The sequence below is a fragment of the Mustela erminea genome, chromosome 6 (genome assembly GCF_009829155.1).
Source record: "Mustela erminea isolate mMusErm1 chromosome 6, mMusErm1.Pri, whole genome shotgun sequence".
NCBI classification, from domain to species: domain Eukaryota; kingdom Metazoa; phylum Chordata; class Mammalia; order Carnivora; family Mustelidae; genus Mustela; species Mustela erminea.
Window position 1 is genome coordinate 7232411 of NC_045619.1, and position 12674 is coordinate 7245084.

General features: G+C 56.9%; 1 protein-coding gene across 7 annotated transcripts in view; it reads right to left on the reverse strand.

The window, feature by feature from the left end:
- The window catches only part of ZC3H7B (zinc finger CCCH-type containing 7B), a 56324-nt gene that overhangs the window by 23818 nt on the left and 19832 nt on the right, over positions 1 to 12674 (reverse strand). For 5 of the 7 annotated variants that reach the window (XM_032346143.1, XM_032346141.1, XM_032346140.1 and 2 more), the window contains exons 2-7: positions 9463 to 9521; positions 6609 to 6642; positions 6275 to 6472; positions 5178 to 5336; positions 2288 to 2368; positions 1397 to 1453 (exon numbers count right to left, since the gene is read on the reverse strand). In XM_032346143.1, coding sequence (XP_032202034.1) covers positions 1397 to 1453; positions 2288 to 2368; positions 5178 to 5336; positions 6275 to 6472; positions 6609 to 6642; positions 9463 to 9515 — 582 coding nt within the window. In that variant the 5' untranslated portion in view covers positions 9516 to 9521. Of the gene's footprint in view, positions 1 to 1396; positions 1454 to 2287; positions 2369 to 5177; positions 5337 to 6274; positions 6473 to 6608; positions 6643 to 9462; positions 9538 to 12674 lie in introns of all 7 variants that reach the window. The other 2 variants (XM_032346146.1, XM_032346147.1) reach the window with 1 other exon arrangement.

Genomic DNA, 12674 nt, shown 5'->3' on the forward strand with positions numbered 1-12674 from the left:
ACCAGGATGCGGGTCCTCGCCAGATACCGAATTTGCTAGCACCTTGACCTTGGACTTCCCAGTCTCCAGAACTGTGAGAAATGAATTTCTGTTGTTTATAAGCCGCCCAGTCCATGGCATTTGGTTAGACCAAATGTGTTTTTTGTTTGTGTTTGTTTTTCAGCATTCAACATATGCCAGGCCCCCAAATTTCTGGTTACAATCCATGAGCAATGCTACACAGACAGAGCCATATCTGCCTCCCTGGGCACCCAGAATTCCCCAAGTTCAAGGATGTGCCTGCCTGACTCAGCTATGCCCCAGCACCCAGCCCAGGACCAAGAAAGGGTTCCCTGGGAGTTTGCTGAGTGAAGGAATGAAAGCCTCGTAACACCCGGAAGGCAGACAGGCCCGCAGCTGCCTCGCTGTGCGATGTTTGCCAAGTCCCCTTCTTGCTCTGTACCTCAGTCTCCCCTTACGTACAACAAAGAGGCAGGACCCCAGCCTCCATCAGTGTTCCAAGGGCCTGTCCCTTGTCTTCCAGAAAGCCTCAAAGTCCACCTGAGCATGCGCAGTGAGCAATGGGCGTGTCCAGTGTGTGTGTGCCGGGTCCTGCCCCGCCCCCAGATGAGCCAGGTCTGCACCAGCGTCTTGGCCCTGGGAGTGGGGACATCCAAAAGCTAGGAAAATGCTGACTGCTCCTCGTGGCTCCCACGGTGCCACACTACATAGGATCTGCTCCCTTGTTCCAGCCGAGGGACAGAACACCCTCATTTCACAGGTTCGAAATCCGAGGCTCAGAGGTAAAGGTTCTGCTCCAGAACAGCTCTCACAGCCCTGCAGGCTGGGCTCATCCCCATGGGACCCCAGGTCTGAGCTCTGCCCCCAATTTCTGTGCATCTCCCCAGCAGCCACGTGGGCGGGGGTACCAGGAGGGGCCTCAGTGCGGGTGCGTGCTGTAGCTGGGTCCTGGAAACGGAAAGGCAGAGAAAGTAGGCAGAGGGAGGACATTAGAGACCTAGAGGCTGAGATGCAGAAAGGCCAACGGCCGCAGGAAGGGTGAGGAAGCCGGAAGGTCACTGCGACTAGGCCACCCGCCCGCCAACAGCTGTCACAGCCTGTCCCCACACTTTGGCCCTGTGGTCCCAGGAGGCCCCTCTTAGGAGGTGTGCTCTGAATCCCTAGAGCTATCCGCGAGTCTGGCCCAGGTCAAGGCGGTCAGTCACCCCCGCTTCCCAGGGCTGGTGTCTGGCTCACAGACTGTCCTAGACTAGGACAGCTGGAGCCCAGCCCTTCAGTGTGATGGCTCTGAACCCACTGCTGGGGTCGTTATGCCCCAGAGAGTGAATCCGAAGCTCTCGTGACAGGCTGGCACTGGAGGCAGGGAGGGGGCTGGGGCTCCTGCTCCTCATCCTACCTGATCCGCCACGCCAGCCGCAGTGCCATTACTGAGCAGAGAAAACGTTTCCAGTTCCTGCAGAGATTAGAGAAGTGGGGAGAGATGAAGACTCTGGAAAGATGCTCCGGGTCCCATCAGCTGCGGGAGCAGAGGGGCCCCAACACGGGCTGCTGGGGTTCTGTAGGCCCCTACAGGGTCCTACCCTAAGGCTCCCTGCCCCTAGGCTGGCCCGAAGTTACCTGCCCCGTCTTGGGGTCAGATTCGGGCATTTTCTTCCTGTAACTGGGATCAGGGCAGAGGACATCCACATACTCCTTCTGTGTGGCAGGCAGCACCTCAAACATTCTTTCCTTGTGATCCTCCCACGAACCCCCCCGAGGCAGGCATAAGGGTCCTGATGTTCCAGATGCGGAAACCCCAGGGGAGAGAGAACTAAGTTGTTCAAGGTCACAAATGACTCTAGAGCCATTCCCTCTCCCCCATGCAGCTTTCCGACATAAAAGAGGTGCCAAGTGAATAAACGTGGATCTCAAAGAGCCACACGGATGCCCATGTCTCCAGGACGCACCCTAGAGAGGTTATTCGAGAACACAAGGCCGTAGGACACCAGTGTCAACTCAGGCCATCTCTGGGTGTTTAAATCAGCCAGGGCAAGGGAGGGAACAGGTTTTAGCAGCTGGCGTGTAAGGCGAACTGCACGCTTTGGCTGTTCTTTCCTTTCCCAAACGGTTCTGGACGCCGGTCCAGGGCTTTCAGCCAACAGAGAGAGAAGATCACCGGTTATCAATCCCCTCTGTTCTGGGCCGGCCCTGGCCGCCCTCGCCCACTTCTGCCCGAAGGTGCCTGGTTCTCCTTCAGACCTCCCCATCTCCACCCTCGCCCACCCTCAGTGCCCAGAGCCCACCTTACCTGGGGCCTCTTATATGCTTTCCGAACTCGAAGCCCAAGCTTCTGAGCCAGCTCCTGACCAAGCTGAGTTACACTTTCATCCTGGAGCGACAAGACCCAGGGTGCAGCGGGTTAGTCTCTCTGGAGACCCTGTGCAGCCCTCCTGGGCAACGGCAGGGCATGTATGTAGGGTTGGGGGGTGGGGGCAGGGAGGGATGTCCACTGTTACCCCATGTTACTGACAAGGGGGTGAGGCCCCAGGAGGGGTCACTGGCTGCCCAGGTCACACAGCTTGTACATGATGGGGCTGACCCAGAACTCAGGCTTCCCTTTGTCCTTTTACTGTGGGGAGGGGAAAGAAATAATTTTTGATTTTGGAATTTAAGATGATCTTTTTATTTCTAAAACTCAGGAAGCAGTAGTGTTATTGTAGAGGGCTGATATGCTACGGAGAGAGCAAGTGCTCCCCAGGATCACCCCCATCCCGAACCCCACTCTAGGCTCCTCCCCAGAGGGAGCGTGCCTCGTGCTCTGATCTGTTTCCCTACAGATCTTTTCTGGGAATTTACATATGTCCCTACGGACCTAGAAAGGATGCTCGGTTTTGCTTTGTGAGGATTTTCTTCTTCTTCTTCTTTTTTTTTTTTTACATAAGTGAGATCATATTGTACCTATTGTTCTACAACCGGCTTCTTTCAACCACGCAATGTCTTAGAACTCTTCGCAAGAGAGGACATGTGGGTGGTGCCCAGGCCCATAGGAGCGAGAATGTGGGAAGTCTGGAACATGGTGGGCCCACGGTTAGTGCTCAGTAACAGCACCCAACATTCCTTCCCCCTCCAAGGCTGTATTACTGCGTGCGCCTCATGTGGCAGGCAGGGCCTAGGAGTCAGGGACGCCACTGTCACAGGAAAGACAACCCCGGGCCTCATGGAGGCTCCCGTCCGGTGGGGGACACCAACCACGAACAAAGGAATGGTAACTACGGTCCAGGCACCAAAGGGGCAACAAGGATGTTGTCACAACCTGTGCCTTTGTCCACCTTCCTACCGGATGAGCTCCTGGAGCCCAGGGCCAGAGCTGTAGTCATCTCTGGTCCCCAGCACCCAGCAGGGAGCAGAGCTCAGCCAGCACTTGCCAATAAAGACTGGAAAATGGGGGAGTCCCCCAATTCAGTCAGAAGTCCACATCTGGGAACTTTCCTCAGGCAAGTGAGCGGCCTCGCCGGGCCCCAGCGGCCTCACCGAGCAGTAGGGTAAACGCCCCCCCTGCCTGCCCGTGCATAGCAGACATGAGACTTGGATGGGGACCTTCTAGAAAATGCTGTACGGCTCAGGGTCTACTGTCGTTAGAAAGGATCTTAATTGTAAACTGAACTGAATCGGAGGGGCGCCTGGGTGGCTCAGTGGGTTAAACATCTGCCTTCAGCTCAGGTCATGATCCCGGGGTCCTGGGATCAAGTCCCGTATCGGCTGCTTGCTCGGTGGGGAGCCTGCTTGTCCCTCTGCCTGCCGCTCCCCCTGCTTGTGCTTGCTCGTTAACTCTCCCTGACAAAGAAATAAATAAAAACTTTAAACTGAACTGGAGAAGCATGAGTAATAAACAAAAAGTATCAGAAGAGTGAATGTTTCCTGGACTCACTGTGCCTGGCCATTGAGCCAACTGCCTTATATGATTTTCGGATTCCATTCTCATAGCCCGATCGTGCATGGCGTATTGTCACCCCCGTTTGACAGTGGGTACAAACCAAGGCTCAGAGAGACTAAGCTGTGTGGGGCCAAGGTGACACAGCTAGTAGATGGCTGACTCAGGATTAGAATCCTAAACCCAGCTCTCTGACACCAACATCCTGGGCCACTGTGCACGTGCGTGGCCTCCCCTCTGTTCTGACCGCCCAGACCCTTCTTGCTTCTTCTGGCCCCACTCAAGCCCACCTTCCTCCAGGGAGGGAGACCTCCAAGATCCTGATCACTGCTGGGCAGAACTGAGCCTTTTCATGCCCATTATTTCCAGGATAAAGCAGGAGGGGCCCTGTATAGACACACAGCTAATGTGCAGGACGGAAGTGTTTCGTCCAAGGTCACACTGGGGTTCAGGGGTGGAGTCAGGCCTAGACCCCAGGGCTGTTTCCATGTCTCCCAGTGGACTGTGGGACCCTGAAGGGCACAGATCCGGGCACTTCATGGGTGCTTAGTAAATACTTGTGAAGTGGATGAATAAACGGGGAGAGACCTGTGCCCAGCTGTGTGTGTGGGCCAGGCCAAGCGAGGCTCACTACGAGTCCATTCCCGGTCTCTCCCCCATGGAGGGACAGCCTGACATCAGGATCCCGGCACGTGTGGTGCCCCTTTTAGTCCCTACTGCAACCCTGTACCATCATAGTACAGAGGTTAAGATGCCAACTACTAGGGAGAGCCTGGGTGGCTCAGTGGGTTAAACCTCTGCCTTTGGCTCAGGTCATGATCGCAGGGTCCTGGGATCGAGCCCCACATAGGGCTCTCTGCTCAGCGGGGGAGCCTGCTTCTCCCTCTCTCTCTGCTTGCCTCTCTGTCTACTTGTGATCTCTGTCAAATAAATAAATACAATCTCAACAACCACAACAAAAAAGATGCGAACTTCTAGAATCAGATCACCTGGGTTCAAGGGTGGCCTCTGCCACCCCCAGCTGTGATCTCGGTAAGTTCCTGTCTCTCTATGCCTCTCTCCTCATCTTTAAAGTAAGGACAATAATACTATCTACCTCAAAGGGCCAATGCAAGGATTAGGTGAGCTAATACATACGGTGTGTTTTCCATGTTTTTGGCAGCCTGAGAAAACACAACTAGAGCTCACAGTCCCTATCTGAGTGTTTGGGTCCATCCCCTGCCCCAGGGGAGGAAGCAGGCTCAGAAGCCCGGGCTGGGGCACTCACGTGGGGCCGGGCGAGGGAGCACCGGCTGCTGCACTCATACGCTTCCTTGTGGCGCCCCAGCTCGCTGAGGGCACGGGCCTTGCGGAACAGGGCCCGGATGTTCTCGCCATCTAGGCCCAGCGCTTTCTCGCTGTCCTCCAGCGCCTTCTCATACAGGCCCTGTGGAGAGGGGCGGGCGGCTCAGGGGTCGGCGCCTGTTCCTTCCCTCCGTCCCTCCCCCGGGCCTCCTGCCCCTCCCTGCAGAGATGGAAGCCGCTGGAGGACCAGGGTCAGGGCAGGGGGCTCCAGGGCTCCAGGAAACAGCTCTGGCCTTCATACTCTGGTCAAGAGCATCCGTACGTCCAGCTGAAGGGGCCGCCCATGGGCACGGGCAGGCCACGGGAGCGGACGGGCCTTTAAATTGTTCAGTGTTGAGCTGGTGTTCCGGACATGTCTACTTCGATACCTGCCTGCGGCTCAGGGCTCCACAGACCGAGAGTAATAAGGCACCTCTGAGAGGAAGGCACCTCTGAGAGCACGAAGGCGGCTCAGGGTACAGGAGAGGGTGTGAACAGGCATCTGGTAGACCCGCTTCTCTGGGACGGTCCACTCCGACCTGCGGAGCTGTTACTGGGGTCTCTCCAGGGCTCCCAGCAGAGCCTCTCCAAGGATCCGGTGAGAGACTGAGTCAGGGAGCAGGCTGGACAGGAAGAGGTGGAGGCCAGAGCTTTCAGGGGGCAGGGGAGACAGGAGGGAGGAGCAGGAGAGGCCAGGCCTTTACAGAAAGAGGCCGCCCAGCCCACCATGAGGGGAGCGGTTCTCAGCCCTGACTGCCCGGCCTCCTCCTGCCAAGGCCCCGGCCACCCTGAGAGCCTCACTTACTTCCTCCAGGGTGGGGCTCAGTAACATTACAAACCATTTTTTGCCTCTTGGATGAGCACTTTGAAGGCTCTGCGGGCGAGTGTTCGGTGCAGCTGGGGAGACTTACAGGGGAACACGTGGGGGAGCCGGCCCTGCAGAAGCTCACTGGGGTACTGGCCTGGCTCGGCTGGGCATCTGGGGGAAGCGGTGGGCGGGGAGGGCGGGCAGTGGAGAGGGAGGGCGGGCGGCGCGCTCACCATGGTGAAGTAGCAGGCGGCCCTGTTGACATGCAGCTTGCACAGGAGCTCCTGGGGTAGGGCCACCTGGTCGGAGGCGGCGTAGTCGGCCACGTTCAGCCCCTCCATGTACTGCACCAGGGCCTGCTTATAGTCCTTCTCCCGGAACAGGTCATTGCCCTCAGCAAACAGGTTCTGCACCAGCTTGAGCAGAAAGGCCTGCCGGGGGGGCAGGGTGCAGATGGGGCTCAGGGGTGGAGGCCCGGCACCTTGCCTCTCTCGCCCCCACCCCCCCCACCTGGGACACCCTGGCCCTTCCCCCTTGCCGTCCCCCAGCCTGGAAGCTGACACTCACCTCATACTCTTCTTGCTTTAGGGGTAGTGTCGACCTAGCAGGAAAAGGAGAGAGGTACGAAGTCCGGGTGAGCCCAGGGGCCTCAGACTCATGGAGGCCCCAGGAGCCCGAGCCAAAGGCCACAGACGACGCCCAGGGTGGCGTTCTCCAGCTCGGACCTCCGATGTCACCTGGCAGACTGGGGTAAGGGGACAGCAGTCTTTTCCCCCTAAACCGACGCCAGGTTGGGCTTCCATTTCTGATGGAAGGGTCGGAGCAAGGCCTTGTGTTTGCTCCAGGGCCACGGCCAGGCTTCCCCAGGTGCGGATGCCGAGAAAGAGCGGGCCGGCTCCAGCTCCGGCTCCAGCTCCGGCTCCAGCCGGTTGTCCTCCTCCCAACAAACCAGTTCCCTGAGAGCGACCATGCCTCGACACACCAAACCTGCAGACGCAGGCCCCAGGTGGCCCCGAGAGTGTACCTCAGGTCCCCCTGGTTCGGCAGCCTCCGCCCTTCTCCCGTCCCTTCCTGCAAAACTCGCAGCCCCCCGGCCAGTGCCAGGTGCGCTCGGAGTCTGACCCCTCGCGCCGGCCTCAACAAAGCAGACGGGGCTGTGGGCGCCCTGTCCTCGGCTGGGGTCAACGAAATGCCCGCTCAGTGCGGAAGGAAACGCCAGTCCAGGAGAGCGGAGGCACACCTGTCAGGCTGAATAGCTCAGCGAGAAGGGCAGGCTCCTGGTCCTTCACGGCACAGAGGGGAAAACAGACACTTGGAGGGGACAGTGACACAGCAGGGTGGCGGCAGAGCCAGGGCCAGAGCGCAGGGCTAGGCTCTTTCTGCTGTTCAGAGCTGCCACCAACATTTGGGCAAGAAAGAGCAGCCTGAGCCAGTGAGTGACAAGTGGTAAGATGCCGATGTCCCCTGATGTCCCCTGCGTGTGTGGGAAGGGCATGTCCCTGACTGTGACCGCGGGGCTCACATCCTGCCCTCTCACTCGCCTCTCCACCGGTCGGGGGCCAGGGCCCATCGCCGTTCCCTGTACTCCCAGCCAGGCCCCATCACTACCCTCCTTCCTGGCCTCCCCTCTCCAGCAACTAGCTCCCTGTCCAGCGGGGCACACCCTGACCTAAAGGTCACCTGATTCTGGTGCTCAAGCCTCCATACAAGCCACTGCCTCCCCACCTGTGCAAACCACTTTATGGTCCTACAGTGCTCTGTGCCCTGAGGTGCCTAATAAATGCTTAGGGCACAAAGTCTATATGTGAAAATGCAATTAATTAAAAAGCAGCAGGTCCTACTGTGTTATCTTGTAAAGCAATCCCTGAGGAGACGACATATGGGTTCCCAGGAGGCTGTTCCTATTGCTAAACCTTTCTAGAACTCCCCTCTGGAAAGGGGAAGAACACTGAACTACCATCTACCCCAAGCACAATGACATCTGGAGGGCAGGGGCTGGTCTTCCTTCAAAGGTTTGGGAAGCCCCCAGCCAGTGGGGGAACCAGGATGTGGGACTCAAAGGCCCAGCTCCACAGAAACCAGTGACTTAAATTAAAGACAGTATTTGTAAGGTTCACTTTGTTCATCAGACTGGCATCTGAATACATTTTGAGTGGTCCCCCCAAATCAAAGCCCCCCCCAAGGGGAGGAGGCGGGCCCAGAGAGGAGGGAAAGGTGGACCACAGCTCTCATGGCGGCCTGAGCAAGGACAGTGTGTGAATGTCGACACATGCTCCACCAGGACCACGCGGACACGGTGTGCGTGACAACGGGCCTAGTCTCTGGGAAAGAGGCAGGTCGTGTTTTAAGGATCTCTGTGAGAGAACAAAATTGGGGAGTTTGTATGAGGGTAGATAAAGGTGAATCCTAGTTTTGTGGGGATTCCCATTTAAGAAAAAAAATCCCACAAAACCAGAAACAGAGAATTGCTCAGGGAGCCTTCCATGGCTTCGGAAAGGACCCAAGCAAGTGAGGGGCCCTTCAGCTAACCCTTCAGTAATGGCATGATAAATGGGCCTCTGGGGATCTATTTATGAAAAACAAAAGAAAAAAGTTAGTAAAAATGCTTTGTGTGGAAAAAAAGAAAAAAAAAAAAAGGAAAAACAAACCAATAAACAAACCCCAAACACGGCCTGTGGGTACTGAGGGGCAAATAATGGAAAGAGATGTGGGTTTGGGGTCAGCTAGACCTGGGTTAGAATTCTAACACTTGTAGCTGTGTGACCGCAAACAAGTTTCTTAACCTCTCGGAGCCTCAGCAAAATGGAAATAAGGCCTCCTACTTCACTGGGCTGTTGGGAGGATTGGGAAGAGGAAGGGTGTGTAGAGCCCAGCACAGGGCCCAAAAGGTGTGCTTAATCAGTGGAAACTGGTTTATTGATTGATTGGTTATAAGCTGTACATAGGCTAGCAGGAGAATTAACAGGAATTGTGCCAGGATATGTGGAGGGCGAGGGTAAAATGGTAGACGGAGGGGCGCCTGGGTGGCTCAGTGGGTTAAAGTCTCTGTCTTCAGCTCAGGTCATGATCCCAGGGTCCTGGGATCGAGCCCCACATCGGGCTCTCTGCTCAGCAGGGAGCCTGCTTCCCCCTCTCTCTCTGTCTGCCTCTCTGCCTACTTGTGATCTCTCTCTCTGTGAAATAAATAAAATCTTAAAAATAAAATAAAATGGTAGGACGGAGCAGGACTAGAGGGTAACCAGAGTCAGGGAGTGTGTGTACATGGCGTGTTATTCCAGATCTACACTCCCCTGGCCCCTGCCTAGCACGTCCCACCTCCTCACTTCCCTGCACACATGGGAGTCTGAGCAGCAAAGGCTTATGGAGAAGAAACCGTCAGAGGACCCAGCCCGCCCAGCCTGCCCGGCAGCCCCACACTCACTGAATGAACTGCAGCCCCTTCTCGATGTCCGCCTTCCGTCTCTGCCTCTCCATCAGTCTCTGGGGGAGAAACAGTCTATCCGTTAGTTAGCAGCGGCCGGGGGCTGGTCACCGTCCCTACCCTGCTGTGGGCTCTCTCATTCCCACACCCATCCCACTTCGCAGGTGCCCCCAAGGGCCGTGGCCCTTCTCACAGCCTACAGACACCTTGTGAACCCAGCCACGCAGCTCGTGCCCTCCACGCCCATGCCCCGCTGGATTGTTTTGTGCGGTGCCTTTGCTGGGCAGGGGCTGCCTGGAGGCCACCTGCCCTTCCTCACACACGGGGGGTGGCCGGCAATTCTGCATCAGACTACCCCAAGGTCAAGGAGAAAACCTTGCTTTACCAGCAAACCCAGTCCAAGGAGAAGAGATACACAAGATACAAAATGATGCCGATGATTAGAGCTACAATGTAGCACCCCAAACAGAAGATCTCTTGGAATCTTTCAACAATGCCATGAGGCGGGTGTGATTTTGTCTCCATTTTACCAAGGTGGAAACAAGCTCAGGGAGCCCCAGTTAATGAGCTGGCACGCAGGCACCCGAAGCAGGATTTGAACCCAGGCCACCCTCTTTTAACCACCACCAAGCCCTCTCCTCAGCCCACACCCTGCTTGTGCTCTCTTTTTTTTAAAAAAAATATTTTATTTATTTATTTGACAGAGATCACAAGTAGGCAGAGAGGCAGGCAGAGAGAGAGGGGGAAGCAGGCCCCCTGCTGAGGGGAGAGCCCAATGTGGGGCTTGAGAGATAGAGACAGAGCACAAGCAGGGTGGAGAGGGAGAAGCAGGCTCCCTGCTGAGCAGGGATCCTGACGTGGGGCTTGACCTGAGGGCCCCTCGATCATGACCCAAGCCAAAGGCAAACCCTTCACCGACTGAGCCACCCAGATGTCCCGCTTCCTTGTTCTTTATTTCCATCTTCTTCAACCATGTCCTCACAATCCTGTCTTGTGAGAAGAGCAGAGGTCACTAACCCATTTTACAGATGAGGACAGGGAGACACAAAGCGAGAAGTTTCTTTCCCAAGATCACTCAACCAGTGAGAGGCAAATAGCCCTGTCAGACCACACGCCATGTCCTTGGCCACACTGGGAGCTGGGAGACGTCCTGTGGCCAGGGCCAGCCACTGCACTGCTCTGGGCCTCACTCTCTGTCTCTGTGCTGCTCGTCCGATGACAAGCCCCGCCAGGAAGGGTGGCTATGAGGCTCTAGAGATAAGAAGTGTGGTATCGGGGGAGCTCAGTTCCCCAAATTTCATTCTTCCCATGTGCTCTTCCCAGGGAGGGGTGAAGCCACACCGAGTCTTCAGACTCCCAGAACAGTGCTCTTCACACCAGCTGCTCGCACTGGGCAGGGCCTGGGCCATTGCCACCGACACCTGCTTGCCCTGCCGGAGCCTTGGGTCAGAGCTCTGGACTCAGACCCACTTGGGTATGAATGACAGCACTTACGCTCGCTGCGTGACTGTGTGACTGTGTGACTTTGGGCCTTGGTCTCCTGATGGGGAAAGTGGGGCTGACAGCAGCTCCTGTCGCAATGCCGTCGTGAGCATTCAAGAGACAACACGGGTAGAGCACCTGGAGCGGAGCGACAGTCCAACCACCGCAGCAGCAGGTGTCATTCAAGCCCGCTCCTCCCTCTTGCGGAAATCTGCATGTGTTTCCTGGGACGGACACAACCGTGAGCCTGTTCTCCTGCAGGAGGCAGGCGGTGATGGCCCTGGGCTGCCCGGGCCTTGCCAAGCACACCTTTTGGTTGGTCTCTCGTCCTCGGCTTCCTCGTCTGGGAAACAAGAGCTCATCCTCTCACGCCCACACGTTCCTCTGGGCCTCCAGCCAGAATGGGCTGGGGTGGCCTTTCTGACTCCTGGCTTTTGGCCTTGTGGTTCCTTCTACCCGTGCTGCCATCCTCTAAAGGAAACCCCCTCCCTCCTAGGAAGCCTAGCCCCTCCACGACGGCCCCTCCCTCCCTTCGAGGGGACCATCATATGCTCATTCTTCCAATTCCCTGGGAGCCTGGGGAGCCACTGACAGCTGAGACCCAGTCCTGGCCCTTCAAGGCCCTGCAAGGGAGGCTCACCTGGTGGGAGAGAAAAGGGAGCACCTGTCACCATGCAGTGTGGCACCGCAAGGGCAGGGGACCTTTGAGAGGGAGGCAGACCCCCTACAGGCCTAGACAACCAGCACCACAGGGTCAGGACCACCAAGCCCTGTCACTCTGACCCAGGTCAGAATCCAAGCCCCATCCCTCCCCACCACCTGGGGTGTTTCCTGCGCCCAGACAAGCGGACCAGCCTCCTCACTGCCCCCCACCTCCCTGAGGCCATCACTGGGTTCTGGGGGGGTGAGCGGGGTTGGGGGACAGGCCCTCCCCTCCCGCACCTAGAGCCTCTTGATGACTCGCTGTAATTTCGGTGATCACCTTTCCCCACACCATCTCCCGCCATGTGGGGGCGGTTGGCCTATTGCCTTCTGGAAGCCTGGCTCAGCCTGCAGCTCCCTCAGAAAACCACGGCGGTCGGAGAACAGTGTTCCCAGTCCCCTCTCCGCCCGGCCGTCTGAGCACACTTCAGGGAAACGAGCCCATATCCATCCCAAGAGGTAATTCCCAAATCTGAATCCGAAGCCAAGGAAAAAAAACATGCCCGGCCCCAGGCGGTATAAAGAAGGTTCCTCACCCGGCCTGGCGCGAGTCCTCCTCTCTGACCACCTCAACCCCCATGCAGCAGCCGTGCTGTGTGCATGCCCGGCGGAGAGGGTTCCCATCCCAGAGCGGGCTAGCCTGCCACCCCGATTGGCAGTTTCCCGCTTTGTACGGCAGAGATTACAGACAGCACCTACCCGCAGGATTAGCACAGAGAAGGCGCTCATTTCCGGGCCTGGGAGATGGCAGACACATAGCAAGGGGTAGATTTTGGACCAGAATTCCTATGCTGGGCATTCAGTTCAGCATCCGCTGTACGCCCATCACATACAGGGGAGAAGGTGCCCACCCTCCACACAGCTCTTCTTCTTCTTTTTTTTTAAAATAACCTTTCAAGATTAAATCTATTCTTTTTTTTTTTTTTAAGATTTTATTTATTTGCCAGAGACAGAGAGAGTACACACAAGCAGGCAGAGAGGCAGGCAGAGGCAGCGAGAGAAGCAGGCTCCCTGCCAAGCACGGAGCC